This window comes from Eptesicus fuscus, chromosome 5 (assembly GCF_027574615.1).
Source record: "Eptesicus fuscus isolate TK198812 chromosome 5, DD_ASM_mEF_20220401, whole genome shotgun sequence".
NCBI classification, from domain to species: Eukaryota; Metazoa; Chordata; class Mammalia; order Chiroptera; family Vespertilionidae; genus Eptesicus; species Eptesicus fuscus.
The window spans coordinates 64,446,701-64,467,644 of NC_072477.1; the positions used below are offsets into that span (position 1 = coordinate 64,446,701).

The 20,944-nt window shown below is 38.7% G+C and overlaps 1 protein-coding gene across 1 annotated transcript in view; it reads left to right on the forward strand.

Moving 5' to 3' along the window:
• TTBK2 (tau tubulin kinase 2) overlaps nucleotides 1-20,944 on the forward strand; it is a 159,248-nt gene that overhangs the window by 88,465 nt on the left and 49,839 nt on the right. The window contains exons 7-9 of the mRNA XM_054716313.1: nucleotides 8,094-8,159; nucleotides 13,019-13,111; nucleotides 13,746-13,871. Coding sequence (XP_054572288.1) covers nucleotides 8,094-8,159; nucleotides 13,019-13,111; nucleotides 13,746-13,871 — 285 coding nt within the window. The remainder of the gene's footprint in view (nucleotides 1-8,093; nucleotides 8,160-13,018; nucleotides 13,112-13,745; nucleotides 13,872-20,944) is intronic.

The following is a 20,944-nucleotide window of genomic DNA, read 5'->3' on the forward strand; positions in this document are numbered from 1 at the left end:
GGGAAATGAGAACTGACCATCTGGATTACTCAATTGGAATAGGTTAAAGAGAGAGTTGGAGAGACAAAGTGAAGAAAGGGAGTGTAGGCAACTTTCTGGTGGAGTTTCTGTGCTCTAATCTTTATCAGAGGATATGTTTTTATTTTATTTTATTGATTTGAGGAAGGGAGGGATGGTAGGAGGAAGAGAGAGAAGAGAGAGAAACATTGATGGGTTGTCTCCCATATGCACCCCACAACCTGGGTATGTGCCCTGACCAGGAATCGAACCTGCCACCTTTTGGTGTACAGGACAGTGCTCCAACTCAGTGGTCGGCAAACTGCGGCTTGCGAGTCACATGCGGCTCTTTGGCCCCTTGAGTGTGGCTCTTCCACAAAATACCACGTGCGGGCACACACGTACAATGCGATTGAAACTTTGTGGCCCATGCGCAGAAGTTGGTTTTCAGCCTGGGCGAGTCTATTTTGAAGAAGTGGCGTTAGAACACTCAAGGGGCCAAAGAGCCATATGTGGCTCGCGAGCCGCGGTTTGCCGATCACTGCTCTAACTAACTGAGCCACACAGGCCAGTGCCAGAGTTTCTTTGTTCTAAAGAGGACTAGTAAAACAAAGAAGTAGTTGAAAGGGCAGTGAAAGCCGTCCTTCCTTCCTTCCCTAATTTTAAAAATGGTAGTTATTGTAGCATATGTGTGTACTGATGGTAATACTCCAGGACATGTGAAAAAATAAAAACTGCCGAAACCGGTTTGGCTCAGTGGATAGAGCGTCGGCCTGCGGACTCAAGGGTCCCGGGTTCGATTCCGGTCAAGGCATGTACCTTGGTTGCAGGCACATCCCCAGTAGGGGGTGTGCAAGAGGCAGCTGATCGATGTTTCTCTCTCATCGATGTTTCTGGCTCTCTATCCCTCTCTCTTCCTCTCTGTAAAAAATCAATAAAATATATTAAAAAAATAAAAAAATAAAAACTGATGTAGGACAGAGCAGGAACAATTATAAAAGCCAAGTTCTTGCATAGCTGGCAGGGGAAGAAATCCTGGCACAAATGGTGAGGTTAGCCTATTATGTAAGAGCAAGAACACTTTTCCATGTAACTGGGAAAAGGCAGAATAAGTGGGCACAGATTTAGGTAACTAATATTTTGATTTTTTTGTCTTTCCATATATGTTCCAAAAGAGTGTAAAAAACACATATATAAATTTTAAGTAAAAATATTAAGACATTCATGGCCTCCATCTAGGTTAAGAAATAGCTCATTCCCACCTTAGAAGCATGTTGTGGTCCTTTCCTGATGGCATCTCTTTTCCTCCCTCAAGCAGCATGTCCAATAGAACTTACTGTGAAGTTGGAAATGTTCTGTATCTGCACTGTCCGATATGGTAGCCCTAGCCACATGTGCCTATTGAGCACTTGAATTTTGACCAGAGAAAACAAGGAACTCAATTTCAAAAATAATTTAATTTGAAGTTGCTATTATATCGTAGCCCTAGACAAATTCCATTCTTAATTTTGCATTAACCAGTCCCTTGCCTTGCTTTCTTCTCTCTTCTGTAGACCCAAGGGTAGTTATTTGGAATATGGAACAGATTCAAGGAGCTTTGTAAAATACTATAATTACCATATGCCCTTCACCTAGCTTCCCCCAATGATATCTTAGATAGCTATAGCAGTACATTGTCAAAACTAGGAAATTTGATATGGGTATACTATTATTAACTCGAGTACAGCCTGAGTCAGATTTCACTATTTTTTTTACACACTTTTTTTCTTAGGAGTGGGGGAATTGTATATGAAATTTTATCACATGTATAGATTCATTATAGTCAACACCACAATCAGGATTCAAAACTCCTTCAAAACGTAATGTGTGTTTATCTACCGAAGTTATGGCACAGGATCATCAGTCAGCTTGCATTACAAACAGAATGATGGGTAGTATCTGTGATACTGTGAGTTGTTTATGTGGTTGGTTTTGAGATCCTCTATTTTTTTTTTATCATCTTTAAGATATATTAGTTACATTATTAAATAGGTATGTGAGGTACAAAGATGCTTTGATCCATACAGTTTCTGTTTTGAATTCCTGTTTGCTTAATTATTTCAGTTTGCATGCTCATTTTTTTTTCCCTCCTGGTTTAAAGCATGCCCCAGTTTCCTTAGCCCTGCAGCTGGCATCTCACATTGGCCCTTTGTATCTAAGCTCTTAGAATGCCATGTTTTCTCCTTCCTAACCATTCAGCTAAAACTTCCAGTGCCTTGGGCTGTAATGACCTAATTAAGAACAGTTTTTAAAGTCTTTTTCTCTGTTACCTTTCCAGAATTTCAACTATGGGGTGTCCCCAAAAAAATGTATGCACACTGTGAATGATTATAAAGTCAGTGTTTATTAACATACAGTTTATTTTCAAAAATGAACTATCAGTTGTTAAAGTGCATATACATTTTTTGGGACACCCTATATTTTCTTATTTCCACTGGGGATTTTATTACAAAGTTCTCCATGCCATTTCTCTCCCCCCTTCCCAAATCTCCTCCCTTTGATTAGCAGTAAATGTGGGCTCATGCCTAGAGTCCTTCCTTTCTCCTAGATTTATTCTTCTAGGAGCTCATTCTATCTCTAACATTCATTCCCTTCACATTCATACTACTTCTGTCCTTGTACAGGTCTTCTGGTTTCTTGTTTGGATTATTAAAATAGTTTCTTCACTGACCACCCTGCCCTCTCCTTCCAATCTATCCTTTATACTTCCAGCACAGTAAACATGCCAAGCACTTTCTCAAATCATATCACTTCACTACTTAAAATTTTTGATGAATTCCATTTGACTACACATTATAAATTAAACAATTTACTATGACATTGAAGGCCACCCTTAATCTGATTCCAAGCTATGTTTCCATTATTTCCTCTTACCGTTTGCTTCAGCCATACCAAACTCTTTTCCCTAACACTTATAGTACTTTCCTCCCTTTTGGCATTGTTGTATTCTTTTTATTTTCTTCTTCCTGTTGTAATTCTTCTGCCAGTTCTTCTAAGCACAATATACTTTTTCTTTTCTTTTTTTAATTTTCACTCAAATATCTAGGTATTTGTTTTAATAAAGCACACTCTTAGGTTTTTAATCACTTTAACTTTTCACTTTTTTCTCTAAAGATGTTTTTAAATATAATTTTTGAGAAGATAATACTATATTCATGTGTTGCAAAAATAAAAGTCTTAACAATTCATCAAAATTTACACTTGTTCTGACTGGGTAGCTCAGTTGGTTAGAGTGTTGTCCGATATACCAAGGTTGGAGTTTCGATCCCCACTCAGGGTATGTACAAGAATCAATCAATGAATGCATAAATGAGTAGGACAAAAAAAAATAGGTTTTTTTTTCTTACTTGCTTTCCCCCTTCCTCTCTCTCTGTGAAATCAGTAAATTAAATAAAAATTTAACACTGTGCTCTTTGAAGGACACTGTTAAGCAAATGAAAAATCAAGTCACAGAAGGGGGAAATATTTGCAAACACACATCTGACGACTTATATCCAGAATCTATAAACAATTCTCACAACTCAATAATTTAAAAAAAAAAGAAAATGAGCAAAGTTTTGAATAGATATTTGATCAAAGAAGAGATACTACAGATGGTAAATAAGTATATTAGCAAATGCTGATTATCTTTAGTTATCAGGGAGATGCAAAATAAAAACACAGTGAGATACTATTACACAGTAATTAGAATGCCCAGGGCAGTGAAGGACAGAAATCACAGGTTGCCAGAGACTGGGAGTGGAGGGAAGGGATTGGCTACAAAGGTTGTTAAGGGGCACTTGGGGTGATAGAAATATTCTATATCTTGATTGCAGTGGTAGCTATATGACTATATATCTTTGTCAAAACTCACAGAACTGTGTATATCTAAAGTATGAATTTTACTATATGTAAATTATGCTTCAGTAAGCCTGACTTCAAAAAAATGTAAAAGGTAAGAAGTGAAACAAATCTCCATTTCACCCCTCTGCCACTCATTTCCTGTCTGCCCTTGTCCCTCCCTCCATCTTTAGGTAACTGTATTGTTATTAGTTCCTTAATGTATTTTTCCAGAATTTCTTTATGCGTATACAGTAAATATGAATGCGTATTCTTATTTTTTCCCTTTTCGATTCAAAAGGTAGCATGATGTACATTCTGCACTTTTCCCCCACCTATCAGTGTATCTAGATCTTTCCATATAGGATATGGAGCTTCTTCCTTTTTTTTTTTTTTTTTTTTGCAGCTACAGAGTATATTCCATTATGTGGGTGTACTGTAATTTATTTAATCAGTCCCCTATTGATGAACATTTGGGTTACTTCTGTTCTTTTGCTATCACAAACACTAAAGTAGTGGATAAATTTGTACATTCACTATTTTTGCATATATGCAAAGTATATGTGTGAGATAAATTTCTAGAAATGAAATTGCCAGGTCAGAAAGAATGTATGCATTTGTAATTTTGAAAGCTATCAGTCAAAATGCCATCAATTAGGGAAATTTCAAGAGCTAACTTATGTCTAGTTCCAGTTAAAAGTTGCCTTATTCTTAAAACTTTTCCTTCTTCCATGGGGCTTTTCCTTCTTCCTTTCCACCAAATAGAACTAATCCTTACCACTCCTAGGCTTTTGTAGCTCATTGTACTTTGTTAATGATGTCCATTATAATCTGCTTTGAATTAGAATTCTTTATATATATAGCTGTTTTCCCCAATTGGGTGTATTGTTTCTTCTGCATTGTATAAGGTGGCTAAATTTTGTTGGCCTAGTATTATTTCTTTAATGAGTCAGTCATATCAAGATCTCTCTAAAACACCTGATCTCTCTCATTACCTATATTTCAACCTTTCAATGGCAATGACAGAAGTAAGGTCAGAGCCAGGCCAGGGCTACTTTTTTTTTTTTTTTTTAAATATATTTTATTGATTTTTTACAGAGAGGAAGAGAGAGGGATAGAGAGCTAGAAACATCGATGAGAGAGAAACATCGACCAGCCGCCTCCTGCACACCCCCCACTGGGGATGTGCCCGCAACCAAGGCACATGCCCCCGACCAGAATCGAACCCGGGACCCTTGAGTCCGCAGGCCAACGCTCTATCCACTGAGCCAAACTGGCCTCGGCAAAGGCCAGGGCTACTTTTAACTGGAAAGTCTGTTTCCTGGGATTATGTTGGCTAGAATCCATGGGGTCGGGGTGGGGAGGTGGGGTGGTGGGAGAAGAGTCTGGGTGCCCAATAGACTTGGGCTGCAGAGGCGATAATAGGTCTGGGTATTTTCATCCTAACAGTTATCGGAATGAAAATAACTAGGCAAAATTACATGCTACAAAAACCTTTGTGTGTGAGTGAAAATCCCCAGGAGCTTGCGGGAGGCAGCCAATTGATGTGTCTCTCTTTGTTTCTTTCTGTCTCTTAGCAAGTAATGAATAAAAGTACAATCTCTGAAATGTTAGTTAGTGAAAAGAGCTTTCATATATATGCCCTTACACATTTTTCTTCTAGAAAGAAATCTCCAACCTCAGAATTCCATCAATCAAAGTGAGAATATTGGATATTCCTGTTAGTCATGATGTCTTAGGGAAATATTGAGATTTGACTATGATTTTCAATGAATGGCATCTAAGAAAATAAACGAAATTTAAATAGATTGCAGAAACTTTTTGATTACCGAGACTTGCCATTAAATAAAAAATGTTTCTAATATAGTTAGATCTTAAAACAAAAAGAAGTGCCCTAGCCAGTTTGCAGCATCGGCCTGAGGACTGAAGGAGTCTTGGGTTCGATTCAAGTCAAGGGCAGGTACCTTGGTTGTAGGCTCGATCCCGGGCCCTGGATCCCCGGGAGCTTGTGGGAGGCAGCCAATCGATGTGTCTCTCTCATAGTAATGTTTCTCTCTGTCTCTACCCCTCCCTCCCACTCTCTCTAAAAATCAATGGAAAAAATATTGTCGGTTGAGCATTAACAATTACAACAACAAAAACAGAAAGGAGTAATTAAAGGGGAAGAGAAGTTCATGAAAGAAGAAATAGAGTGCTAATTTGAATAGATTGAACATAGATTATAAAAATGAGCAAAAAAAAAAAAAACAGAGGAAGAATACATAGGATATTTATCTTATAGCATATGACCAAAAGATTCTGGCAATAAAGATTTTTAAAATATTATTTACTATACACTTTTTCTGACTACAGAAGTAATGCATGTTGCTCAGCCAGTGTGGCTCAGTGGTTGAGCATCGACCCATGAACCCAGAGATCATAGTTCAATTCCCAGTCAGGGCACACTCCCCAGTAGGGAGTGTGCAGAGGGCAACCGATCAATGATTCTCTCTCATCATTGATGTTTCTATTTCTCTCTCTCTCCCTTCCTCTCTCTAAAATCAATAAAAACATTATTTTTTAAAAAGTAATGCATATTAATTGAGGGTAATTTAAAATTACTGATAGCAGCCCTAGCTGGTTTGGCTCAGTGGATAGAGCGTCGGCCTGGGGACTGAAGGGTCTCGGGTTCGATTCCAGCCAAGGGCACATGCCCAGGTTGCGGGCTCAGTCCCCAGTAGGGGCCGTGCAGGAGGCAGCCAATCAATGATTCTCTCTCATCATTGATGTTTCTATCTCTCTCTCCCTCTCCCTTCCTCTCTGAAATCAATAAAAAATATATTAAAAAGAAAACTTGATTGTGAAAAAAAATAAAAATAAAATAAAATAAAATTACTGATAGCAAATAAAAATTCTAATGAAAATTATTGGCTATGATTATTTTCAAGTTTGTCAGTTTTCATATTGAGCTATGGTGCATTCCATAAATCTTTAGGGTTATTGACTCCATCCTTGTGAAGCCACAGAATTGAATAATTTATGATTTCAAGTCAAAAGACCTTATGCCTGGTTTTATCACCAACTAATTCTTAAGGGCACATGCTTGTGTTGAGAGCTCATTCCCTGGTAGGGGGTTTGCAGGAGGCAGCCAATCAGTGTTAAGCTCTCACATAGATGTTTTGTTTTGTTTTTTTCTCTCTTTTGCTCCCCTTCCCTTATCTAAAAATCAATAAACTATTTTTTTTAAAGAATAAAGTAGCATTTCAGGGGTGGGTAGTATTTTTTATTAGGATACTTAAGGAATGTTTCTCTGAGGAACTGGCATTAGAGTAGAGGGCCTAATATGGAGTAGAAGAGCTAGCCATTGTAGGCATTCAGAGAGCATTCCCAACTGAAGAGACCAGCAAGTGCAACTACCAAATGCAATTGCACTTGCTGGTCTCTTCAGTTGGATGCAGTCTCTTCGGTAGAAGAAACCACAAATAAATCCATTTTGGAATGAGGCCAGTGCCAAGTCATAGAATGTTTTGTAGGCCAAATAAGAAAAGGTTGAACTTTATCCTAAGTTGAGCTCTCTGAGAACTGGGATCATGTATTATTCATGTTTGGATTTATTCCCAGTACCTGGCACATAGTAAGTACTCATTAACTTAAATTTATGAATATTTGAATTGCATATATAGGTAGGGATACAAATTGCCACAATGTTTGAATGGAATTTAAATGAAATAACCAAGACACAAAGAGATTGGCATCTTAGATTCCTCAGCGATTCCTCATGGTCTTACTATACTTTTTTACCAGAGCCTGAATATTAGTTCGTGTACTATGATAGTGGGCAGGATTCTGAGCATATGAAAGCATTTAATGTTTTCTAATATACATAGTTTACTTGTTATAAATGCCACTTTATTTTATTTAAAAAAAATACATGTTTATTGATTTCATAGAGGAAGGGAGAGAGAAAGAGAACATCAATGATGAGAGAGCATCATTGATTGGCTGCCTCCTACATACCCCCTACTGGGGATTGAGCCTAGCAACCCAGGCATGTGCCCTGACCTAAATCAAACTGTGACCTCTTGATTCATAGATTGACACTTAACCACTGAGCACACCAGCCAGGCAAAAGTTAGAAATTTAAGTAGTGTTTTGTTGTCAGTAATGCACATGTTTCTTACATCCACTTTATGGCTTAAGTGGACTGAATCTTTTGTTATTTGAAGCTTATTTATTATTCTTTTTTGGTTTTGTTGTAGCCTCGAGCTGTGGCAGGCTTTCGAGGGACAGTTCGTTATGCATCAATCAATGCTCATCGGAACAGAGTAGGTATCTGAACTAGAGTCATGTCTGTATAAGCATGGTAATGGCTTGAGTTAGATTGGTTTCTTTTTTAAGAGTACAAAGGTGTGGAAATTGCTTTGGAAAAGAGGGAAAAGCATTAGTAATACTGATGCATGGTAAGGTGTATAGTGGATAACAGATGTGTGCATCTGCATAGAAAATAAAATTAGATTTGCCAGGAAAGATAATAGTGAAGTATATATATGTATGGGGAATCTTGTGTTCTTAATAGGTATAAGTAAATAAGTATTAATGAATTTAATATAAAATTTTGAAGAAATAAAACATTTGTGTTCTATTTCTAGAAATTATTTGGGAATACCATACTGTTACAATACCTAGTGAAATGTAGGGGTCATCATCCTATATAACAAAAGCCTAATATGCTAAGTGTCCAGTCATCCATTCAACCAATCAAAGAGTAATATGCTAATGATATGCTAAGGCTACTCAACCGCTCGCTTTGACATGCACTGACTACTAGGGATCAGACAGTCAGTCGGTCAATCAGTTGCTATGACATGCACTGACCAACAGGAGGTAGAGGCTCTGACCAGTAGGTTAGCTTGCTGCTGGGGTCCGGCCTATCGGGACTGAGCAAGATGGGCCGGACACGCCCTGGAGCCCTCCTGTGGCCCCTCCCCGACTGGCCAACCTCCCATGTCCCTCCCTGGCCCCAATTGTGCACTGGTGGGGTCCCTTGGCCTGTCCTGCCACCCTCTCGCAATCCAGGACCCCTCGGGGAGTATTGGAGAGCCGGTTTCGGCCCAATCCTGCAGGCCAGGCCGAGGGACCCCACTGGTGCACAAATTCATGCACCGGGCCTCTAGTTTTATCTATAATATGCATCTCATCTATGGCAGCCCTTCTCCTGTTATATTTTGTTTTCATGAAGATCTCAAATGCAGACTTTAAAATTTTTATCTTAGTAAATATACCTTTCCTCTTGGGTTAAATTTTTAATACTCCCCCCCCCCCACCTTTTTTTTTTACTTTGGTCCTTTTGTTTTGCTCTGATTTTTTTCCTTAACCTGAGCCTTAATTATGAGTAGAAAAGGTGGGTATTTTAAGGATTCTCAATCCTTGAACTTGTTTAGATGGAATTGAGAAATTTAACAAGTAATTGCTTGATAAAATAAAGATAAATCTTTTCTTGATCTTTTGTTACCTTATTTTTTGTTCTGGGAAGCCAAAATTGCTTTAATGAAAATTTGACCAATGCTAAATATAAAGGAAGAGTATGCTGAGGTTGTGTATGCTATGTCCCAATTAATTTGGTTTCTTATGATGTGATTATAAATTAAAAATAGGAAAAGTATTTTTATCAGTGGGTAGCACTCTGCCAAGCATTTTAACTCATTCATTTTGATTCAGTGTTGTTTTATTTTATGGCATTTAGTCAGTTATTCTGCCTTGAAAAGAAGGTACTCTTATTTTCCAGATAGATTCTTACAAAATAAATATTAAGCTTTATAGTTAACTAGAGGCCTGGTGCACGGATTCATGCACATTGAAAGGAAATTAATTAGAAGGTGGCCAGCAGGGTAGGACGGGCCTGACACACCTTGGAGCCAACCTCCCATGGTCTCTCCTCGGCCGGCCACACCTGGGGCGGCACCAGGGCTCGAAGGGCGTCTATGGAGCAGGGGTCCCTCCGGCAGGTGAGGTCCCTCGGCCTGGCCTGTGGGGATTGGGCCGAAACCGGCAATCCAACATCCCCTGAGGGGTCCCAGAGTGCGAGAGGGCACTCTGCAAAGTTGCTGTCGCTTGGCAGCTCCTGCGTTGAGCTTCTGCCCCCTGGTGGTCAGTGCACATCTTTACTACTGGCCAGTTGGCTAACTGGTCGCTTAGCCTTATAGATATATATAGATTCTATTAAAGTATTATGCCAACTTTGGATCTTTGAAATAGGACATTCTTTTTTAGCTAAGCATAAACATTTTCAGAAATCATAGGAGCTCTATAAGCATTTCCCAAATTGCTATTAGAGATTTAATTTGAAGAGTAGAGATCTTCTAAAAGCCTCTCCAGCACAGAATGATCTGAAAGTTACTCTGTTAACCTGCCAACTTGTTATTCATCTGCCCTTGGTAGAGGAATTTCATAGCACATAATAGTGGTTTGTACCTTTCTCTTCGGCTCCTAACACACCTGAGGAGTAGAATGCTTTACACGGTAACACTGCTTCAGAGCGATTGCCAGTTTATGTGGTGACACAGGAGTACAAGTAATGAAACCTTAACAGGTGCTTGTCTAACTTAAAAAGATTTCCCAGATAGTTCTGATAACTTCTTTCTTCCATACTCTGCTATTCTGATTTGGTAATTGCTAAATATAATACACTCCTTTTCTACCTTTCTTTCTTCCTTCCTTCCTTCCTTCCTTCCTTCCTTCCTTCCTTCCTTCCCTCCCTCCCTCCCTCCCTCCCTCCTTTCTTTCTTTCTTTCTTTCTTTCTTTCTTTCTTTCTTTCTTTCTTTCTTTCTTTCTTTCTTTCTCCTTAAACTTTTAACATGAATAATTTCCAAACAAAATGAGGACTGTTTATTTCATCTTATTGTTGTCCTACATTTTAATCCTTTGTTAATACTTATTTTATCTCAGTACTTTGAAGAAATTACTTTTTTCTGGTTCTATGGTTGCTATTGAGAAGATCATTGTTCATTTAATCGTTGATACCTTGTATTTAATTTTTAGTTTTCTTTGCCTACTTTTGATATTTACTTTTTGTCTTTGGTGTCCTGTAGATATATTCAAACATGCCTAGGTGTGGATTTGTTTATATTTATTCTGTTTGAGAGTTATGCTTCCTAGATGTGAACATTCCTGTCTTTCATTGATTCTGAAAGATTCTCAGACATTACTTTTTTAAATACTGCCTTTCCATTTCTCTCTATGCCTTTTTTCGATATCTCCAAATCAGTGTATGTTAGACCTTCTTGTTCTGTCCTTTATGCCTCTTAAGTTCACTCTCAGATTTTCTAACTCTTTGTGTCTCTGTGTTCCATTCTAGATAATTTTTTTAGATCTCTCTTCCAGTACATTAATTCTTTTTTTCTGCTGTTTGATCAGATTTTTAACCTGTCAATTTAGTTTTTAATTTCTATAATTATACTTTTTATTTCTAGATTTCTTTTGGTCCTTATTCAACTCTAATTGGTATTTTTATCTTTATTTTTTGGATAATATATGGTTCCTTTCTCATGACTTTAATCTTATTTTTTTGTTTAAGCTTTCTTATTTTATATTCTGTATCCTATAATTCCATTTCTGAAAATTTTTAATATCTAATTCTATTATTTACAGTTTCTCTTGTCAAGATATGGGAGCCTGCTTTATAATATATTTTATAATTTCACATAATGAGCTTCTATTTGGTGGGCCTCATAGAAGTCCTGAATTTAATGGTGTTTTTATCTTGAAAGGATTTTCATTTGTCATCACTGGTGGACAGAATCACCCAGAAAATACTTCATTCCTGGGCTTGGTTTCCCAGACCATAAAAGTGGTATAAATTTAATTCCCAAATCTTGAAAGAGGGGCAGGCCTGCAGTAACAAACTCTCAGGGAAAATTCTTTTTAACTACTCACTTTATCCCTTGAGAGTGGTTAAATTCTACAGAAAAAAAATCCTATATAATAAAAGCCTAATATGCTAAGTGTCTTGTCATCAGGTCAGCCATTCAACCAATCAAAGCATAATATGCTAATGATATGCTAAGGCAGTTCAACTGTTTGCTATGACGTGCACTGACCACCAGGGGCAGATGCTCCAACCAGTAGGTTAGCTTGCTGCTGGGGTCTGGCCGATTGGGACTGAGTGAGACGGGCTGGACACGCCCTAGAGCCCTCCACGGTCCTCCCCAGCTGGCCAACCCCCTGCGTCTCTCCCCGGCCCCAATCATGCACTAGTGGGGTCCCTCGGCCTAGCCTGCACCCTCTTACAATCCGGGACCCCTCGGGGGATGTCAGAGAGCTGGTTTCAGCCCGATCCGTCAGGCCAGGCCAAGGGACTCCACTGGTGCATGAATTTGTGCACTGGGCCTCTAGTATATTATAATGTACATACCTAATGTTGCACTAAAGATCACCCTCTGAGAGTCCTAGCTATAAGGTGATGGTGGGGGGAGTTGCTCAGTTGCAACTCCTGTCTTACGTAGGCTCAGTGCTTTTACACCTGTCTCTTTTCCTGATTGATAAAAGTGTGGTTGATAAAAACTGACAGTATCTCCAAAACAGCCAAAGTAGAAGCTTCAGCAGCAGTTGGCTTATCTTATTTCCAGCTTTCCTTTAATTTTGGCTCCTAGTATTTCCTTTATTTCTTTTTTTTATTGCGCTAAAAAACACATAACATTAAATTACTATAATAACCATTTTTAAGTGTGCAATACGTTAGTGTTAAGTATATTCACATTATTGTGCAACAGATTTCCAGAACTTTTTCATTTTGCAACACTGAAACTCTGTACCCACTAAACACTAATTTCCCTTCCCCCTTTCCTTAGCAACTACATTCTCCTCTTAATGAATTCATTTATTAATTAATGGGCTGTTAATTATATTGTTGCCAGCATTCTGGGTTTGGGGTATTCTTTATATCAAGTTCTTCAGTATATTCCTTCTGCCATGTACATTGCTATATAGTGCGTGCTCTCTCTCTCTCTCTCTCTCTCTCTCTCTCTCTCTCTGTCTCTCTCTCTCTCTCTCTCATTTGTGGGAACTGTATTTAAATGTTTAGGCCTTGTTATAGGATGAAACACGATAGTTAGGTCTTAGACAATGTAATATACTCACAGGGAGTATATTAATATAATGTGACTGAATTTTGTTTTGCTTATGAAGGAAATGGGAAGACATGATGACCTTTGGTCCTTATTCTACATGTTGGTGGAGTTTGTGGTTGGGCAGCTGCCATGGAGAAAAATAAAAGACAAGGTAATTTTGAAAATGGAAATGTCGATTTTGGGTAGGGAAAATAATAAAACTTCCTCCTTTGTAGGCATCTTGATTGAGAATATATTTAGGTATAAGAATTAAAATTACAAGCACTTTCACTATATAATACCAAATACGTATATTTTTGTCTCTATGACCTGATATTAGAGATCTAGTTAATTTTATGACTTTTTCTATGTACACAGGAATAGATACTAATTTAAGTACAATTATTATTTCTGATTTGATTTCTAGTCTTCCCTCTTAGTTTTTATTTTTACTTGTTCTCTTTTCCTTTTTTATAAATCAATGAAACTCTTATTTTAATCGTCACATTATATTGTTTGATTTGAAAACTGTAAACACCTGTGTTGATAACCAGATTTAAGATCAACTGTTTTGGGGGAGAGCTAACGATTCATTGATGCAGAACTCAGTGTTATCCTTTGGTTCTGCATTACAGTTCCCCTCCCCACCCTTTAAAGCAGTATGCATTAAGCTATTAGTATGAGCTCAGTTCGTGCTTTATACTTAATTATCCCCAGCACATACTCTTGAGACTGTTCCTGAGAGGCTTTTAATGTGTAGCTACCAAGAGAAATTGACTTTGGTTCCATTTGTCTTTTCTTCCCAGGAGCAAGTAGGCTCTATTAAGGAGAGGTATGACCACAAGCTTATGTTGAAACATCTCCCTCCAGAATTCACCATCTTTCTGGACCACATCTCCTCTTTGGATTATTTTACAAAACCAGACTATCAGGTAATCAATCCTCTTGTGAGTTCTGTGGGCTAATTATTCTGTCATCATTTATTGTAGTTATAAATGACTCTGGGAGGTCCCTAGAATAATACTATTTTAATACATTCTAAGGAATGTGATGAAATTAACTGATGATGACAGTGTCTCTGTATGTGTGTTTCCTTCCTTCTTGATGAACATACTTCATTAGAGTTTTAGGTTTGTTCATCATGAAACAGATTTTACTGTTCCTGCTGTGATTCATCTGATGTAGAAGTGCTGATAGTTCAAATTATATAAATCCTATAGCTAATGTTGACCAGAAGGAAATGTTCAACTAGGTAATGTATCTGTCGAGGGCTTGAGGGCTGCATATTATAAATTAATATGCTTTGGGGCAACAGTGAAGATTATTGGCTCCATTTTGTCTGTGCTCCATTAATCATTTTCTTAGAGCATCCGTTAATGAGGCCTAAGGGTTGTCTTGGTTTGTCACAAATTGCATCCCTAACCCAACCAGCTATATTTCAGAAGATTCTATTAGTTTCAGGGAAAACTTGGTCAGAGCTTAATGCAGAATAATCACTACTACTGAAAACATAAATGAAGCCACACATAGATTAATAATATATTAGTGTATCATTTTTATCTACAAAGGACAACACATAGACTTTACTGCCTGTTAATGGAAGTTTTATATTCTAAAGTGTCATAAGTGTTGCCTAGTCAAAAGACTAAGATTACCCACAGCACAGTGAACTTATTTGCATATAATAACTATTTCTGTGTGAAATTGCAGCTTTTGTATAAAATATAAATAAGATATAAAACAGAGAGGCAACATACAAAAATGGGTCCTTAGAGACTTAAGGGGGTGAGCTTGTCTTCTTTTCTATATGACTGTTTGTGTTATAAACTATTTACTGTCTAACAAATGGAGGAAATACATTGTCTACCAGTCGATTTGGAGTATGTTCTAGAGGCCCAGTGCACAAAATTCGTGCACTGGTGGGGGGGCGGGGAGGTCCCTCAGCCTGGCCTGCTCCCTCTTGCAGTCTGGGACCCCTTAGCAGACATCCCTCTCACAGTCCAGGAATCCCTCTCGCAGTCTGGGACCCTTCACTCCTTACCGACTACCTGCTCGCTGCTCCTTAGCACTGCTGAGGAGGCAGGAGAGGCTCCCGCAATCACCGCTGCACTTGCCAGCTGTGAGCCCGGTTCTTCAATGGAGGAACCACCAGGGGGCAGTTCCTCCATTGAGCGCCTGCCCCCTGGTGGTCAGTGCGCATCATAGCGACTGGTCGTTCTGCTGTTCAGTCGATTTGCATATTAGGGTTTTATTATATAGTATTTCATATGTATTTTCTGAAATGCAGAGAGTTCACATTACTTGCAATAAAATAATGAAATTATACTTGTAAGACTAGATTCAGGAAGAGCTGGAATATTTTCTAACTTTCCCTTCTTGGGTGCTCAAATTTTTTTATTGACATTTGTCTAGGAATGTAAAAGTTTAGCATAGCAAAAACTTTTAGATTACTTTCTCCACTTAGTTATATCTACAATTTTAAGAAAACTTTTGTATTCACCAGCTGGATTTGAAACTTCAACCTATAATTAATTTAGTTTAAATTAGCACATTATTGTTCTTGAGTTTTTCATTTGTATATTCTCTCGGAGGCTTCTCTGTTTCTGTTACAAAACAGAGCATAGTGATTTTCCTGTATTTGGAAGAGAAAGAGCAGGCATAATATTTTCTTTGTTTCACAGATTCCATAAATAATCTGGTTCTTTCTTGTTCTCCAATCTTTCATAAGCAGCAAGTGGGAGCAGGGGGCCAGTGGACAGGAAAAGGATAATTGGAAAAAAGATATTGGTGTGACTGTGTTCTGATGCCTGGTATCAGTGTGGCGTCAGGTTCCAAAAAGAGCTGAGCTTTGTAGGTTTTTGCCTCTTGCTTTCCTCGCAGAGGCCTACTGCAATCTTCATTTTGAGGAAAATTACCCTACTTTGTATCTGATTATTCTTGTGAACTGAATTCATTCTTGAATTTTAATTACTGTTCAGAATTTTAAATTTCTCATTGGACAACCACTATAGTTAAAAACAACAATAAACATCCTCCAGCAACAAGCAAAATACCTACCAGTATTTAGCATGACTGCTGCCCTGGCTACATCAAAGGGCAAATAGTATTTCTCCAACTTTCTATGTTCTGAGCCAAGACCAAAATGAATATATTTTATATATCAGAGTGTTAAATGATGCTGTTTAATAAAGCCTCTTACACTTTGAATGTGTATGTTTTATACATTTTAAAAATCAGAGTTTCTTCCTCGAGAAAATGATCTTAAGAAATTGTACATGACCAATACCTCATCCAGTAGCCTGCTGCTGCTCACTCTGACAGCAGGTGCAGGCCTAGAAAGAAGAGCTGTTTTGCTCTCTTCTACCAAGAATCTTTTATGCATGTCTCAATCAGAAAAAAGGCCAACACAGGTTTTGGAAAATGTTATGGTGTTTTGGGATATTACATCCAAGTTTATCAGTCAAAATACAGGGTTTGGCAAAAGTAGGTTTATAGTTGTGCCTGTATTAGGAACAATAACTAATAGATAATAATACAAGAAAAAAACTGTTTCACATACAACTGTAAACTTACATTTTCCCCACCCTGTACGATTATATGCTATGTAAATACTATTTTCTGGTCTGTTAAACTGGAGGTGAAGATATCAGAATTATAGCCAAGATTAAAGCAGATATCTTATAAATATTGTTTTTATTACTCGATTTTGAAAAAAGCATGGCAACCATAAGAAACTAAACAGTGCTGGGCCATGAATCTCCTTTGATGGCAGAATTGCATAGATTTATGCGCACACACAGAGGAGTGCATGTAAAACTGGTAAAATTTGATAAGCTCTGTGAATTGTACCAGTGTCGTTTTCCTGGTTTTGATATTGTACTTTAGTTATTTAAGATGATACTGTGGAAAACTGAGTGAAGGGTACTTCTCTGTATAGTAATTTTGCACCATAAATCTTTTCTTTTAATATATTTTATTGATTTTTTACAGAGAGGAAGAGTGAGGGATAGAGAGTTAGAAACATCGATGAGAGAGAAACATCGATCAGCTGCCTCTTGCACACCCCCTACTGGGGATGTGCCCGCAACCAAGGTACATGCCCTTGACCGGAATCGAACCTGGGACCCTTGAGTACGCAGGCCGACGCTCTATCCACTGAGCCAAACCGGTTTTGGCTAAATCTTTTCTTTAATATATATTTTATTGATTTTTTTACAGAGAGGAAGGGAGAGGGAGAGAGAGTTAGAAACATCGATGAGAGAGAAACATCAATCAGCTGCCTCCAGCACACCCCCTACTGGGGATGTGCCCGCAACCAAGGTACATGCCCTTGACCAGAATCAAACCTGGGACCCTTGAGTCCACAGGCCGACCCTCTATCCACTGAGCCAAACCAATTAGGGCTGCACTATAAATCTTTAATTACATTTGATCTTGAACAACATGGGTTTGAATTGTGAGGGTCCAGTGGTTAAGAAATTACATACATGGAGGGCTGACTTAAGTTATAACTGGATTTTCGACTGTGAGTGGTCAGTACCTCTAACCCCTGAGATGTTGAAGGGTCAACTGTCTTTCAAATTAAAAGTTTTAAAAAAAGTGCTTGGCCAACGTTTTCATAAATGTGTTTTAAAAAGTATGGCTACCTTATAATTTAATCATTTTAAGCTGTTTTAAGAAAGGAAAACATCTGAGTGGTACCTAGGAAAATCTTTATCAACCTTGACTTCCACCACAGGACTCCACTGGTAGGTGTCACTGTTAATGGAAAACTAATACAGCAGCATCAGACTGGACAAAGGAGAGCCCGTGGTGCCTTTACACATTATTGTCACATGCACAGCAGTGTCACAGTTATATCTAGGCCAGTGATGGCAAACCTATGACACGCGTGTCAGCACTGACACGCGTAGCCATTTCTGATGACACGCGGCCGCTGAGGCGGCCGCATGCCGAGGATGAAACATTTGCTGCTCCTGAGGATGAAACATTTGCGAAATAATGTTTTTTTCCTCAAAGTGACACACTACCCGAGTTATGCTCAGTTTTTTGGCAAATTTTGACACACCAAGCTCAAAAGGTTGCCCATCACTGATCTAGGCAGTAGTAGTATCCCCGTCTTATGGAGACTTAGTAGCCTGGGAAAACTAGTGGTGCTAGAATTGGTTATCTGAACCCATTTCTGACGCATTCAAAAAGGCCCAAGCTCTTTCCAATTTGCCAACTGCCTTCCTTGGAGAGGCAGCCACAAATACAATAGGCACTATAAAGTAAATACCAACATGACTGGTTAAGAAAAATTCAGTGAAAGAACACAAAAATTATATGAAGAATTATCTGAAATTATTGTTGTTAATAGGATTACATAATTCTCTGTCTCTGGATCTGTTTTGTTCATCTGTTGTTTTATTTAATTTCTTTATTGATTACGGTATAACATATGTGTCCTCATCCCCCATTACCCCCCAAACCACCACCCCACTCATGCCCTCATGCCCCTGTTGTCTGTGTCCATTGGTTAGGCTTATATGCATGTATACAAGTCCTTTGATTGATCTCTCCCCCTTACCCGACCCTCCCCTACCTTCCCTCTGAGGTTTGACGGTCTGATTGATGATTCTCTGTCTCTGGATCTGTTTTTGTTCATCAGTTTATGTTGATCATTATATTACATACATGAGTGAAATCATGTGATATTTATCTTTCTCTGACTGGCTTATTTCACTTAGCATAATGCTCTCCAGTTCCATCCATGCTGTTGCAAATGATAAGAATTCCTTCTTTTTTACCGCAGCATAGTATTCCATTGTGTAGATGTACCACAGGTTTTGAATCCACTCATCTGCTGATGGGCACTTAGGCTGTTTCCAAATCTTAACTATGGTGAATTGTGCTGCTATAAACATAGGGGTGCATATATCCTTTCTGATTGGTGTTACTAGCTTCTTGGGATATATTCCTAGAAGTGGGATCACTGGGTCAAATGGGAGTTCCATTTTTAGTTTTTTGAGGTAACTCCATACTGTTCTCCACAGTGGCTGCACCAGTCTGCATTCCCACCAGCAGTGCACGAGGGTTCCTTTTTCTCCTGATCCTCGCCAACACTTGTCGTTGGTTGATTTGTTGATAATAGCCATTCTGACAAGTGTGAGATGATACCGCATTGTTGTTTTGATTTGCATCTCTCGGATAATCAGCGACTTTGAGCATGTTTCCATATGTCTCTTGGCCTTCCTTCTGTCTTCTTTCAAAAAGTACCTATTTAGGTCCATTGCCCATTTTTTGATTGGGTTGTTTATCTTCCTTTTGTTAAGTTGTATGAGTTCCCTGTAAATGTTGGAGATTAAACCCTTATCAGAGATAACATTGGCAAATATGTTCTCCCATGCAGTGGGCTTTCTTGTTGTTTTGTTGATGGTTTCCTTTGCTGTGAAAAAGCTTTTTATTTTGATGTAGTCCCATTTGTTTATTTTCTCTTTAGTTTCCATTGCCCTAGGAGCAGTATCAGTGAAGAAATTGCTTCGGCATATGTCTGAGACTTCGCTGCCTGTGGATTCCTCTAGTATTTTTATGGTTTCCTCTCTTATGTTTAAGTCCTTTATCCATTTTGAGTTTATTTTTGTGTATGGTGTAAGTTCGTGGTCTAGTTTCATTTTTTTGCATGTATCTGTCCAATTTTCCCAATACCAATTATTGAAGAGACTGTCTTTACTCCATTGTATGTTCATGGCTCCTTTGTCAAATATTAATTGGGTATAATGGTTTGGGTCGATTTCTGGGTTCTCTCTTCTATTCCATTGATCTATATGTCTGTTCTTCTGCCATTACCAGGATGTTTTAAGAACAGTGGCTTTGTAATACAGCTTGAAATCTGGTATTGAGATCCCACCTACTTTGTTTCTCAGGATTCCTGCAACTATTTGGGGTCTTTTCTTTATTCCAGATGAATTTTTGGAAAGTTTGTTCTAGGTCTGTGAAATATGCCGTTGGTATTTTAATGGGGATTGCATTGAATCTATAGATTACTTTGGGTAGTATGGACATTTTGATGATGTTGATTCTACCAATCCATGAACATGGTATGTTCTTCCATCTGTTTATGTCTTCCTCTATCTCTTTTTTCAGTGTCCTGTAGTTTTTCACATATAGGTCTTTTACCTCCTTAGTTAAATTTATTCCTAGGTATCTTAATATTTTTGGTGCGATGGTAAATGGGATTGCTTTTTTAGTCTCTCTTTCTGTAAGTTCACTATTGGTATAAAGAAATGCCATGACAGAAACCAAGATGGAGGCATAGGTAAACACCTAAACTTCTGCCTCGCAAAACAATTTTAAAAACTATAACTAAAAGACAAAACAGACATCATCCAGAACCACAGGAAAGCTGGCTGAGTGGAAATTCTACAACTAAAAGAAAAGAGAAAAGCACACTGAGACTTACAGGAGCTGCAGAAGGCAGCAGTACGGAGGCGCGCGCACGCGGAGAGGGCTGGCAACTGAGTACACGGCTGGCTTTCTCAATCAGGAAGGAGACAAAAGCTCCCGACTGCTCTGAACTCCAGTTCCGGGTGAGACTCTGGAGACCCAGACTCATACGGGGAGAAACTGAACTGTCAGGCAGCGGGTGAAACTTGAGGGCGGCTTTCTCTCAGAGGTGTTTGCAACATTACCGCAGGACACAAAACCAGAGGCCTCTTAGGGCAGGGCTGATGGGAAGCCATCGCTGTTTGCTCCACCCTGAGATCCCGCCCCACGAAGCCATTGCTGATTGCTCCACCCTGAGACTCAGCACCATCCAAGCTGAGCGCAGAGGCTTTTGCGTATGAATGGCCTGGTCCTTTGAATTTTAAACTTACCTAACAAACTGCAGCTGAGTCAGTGAGACCCAGAACATCCAAAGGAAGACCCAAGGCTCCGCAGCAGCTAGGATTGCTTCACAACTGGGCCTCATCTGGGCACCTCCGAAAGTCAAACAAAGAAGAGGAATCTGCAGATATCTCCATAG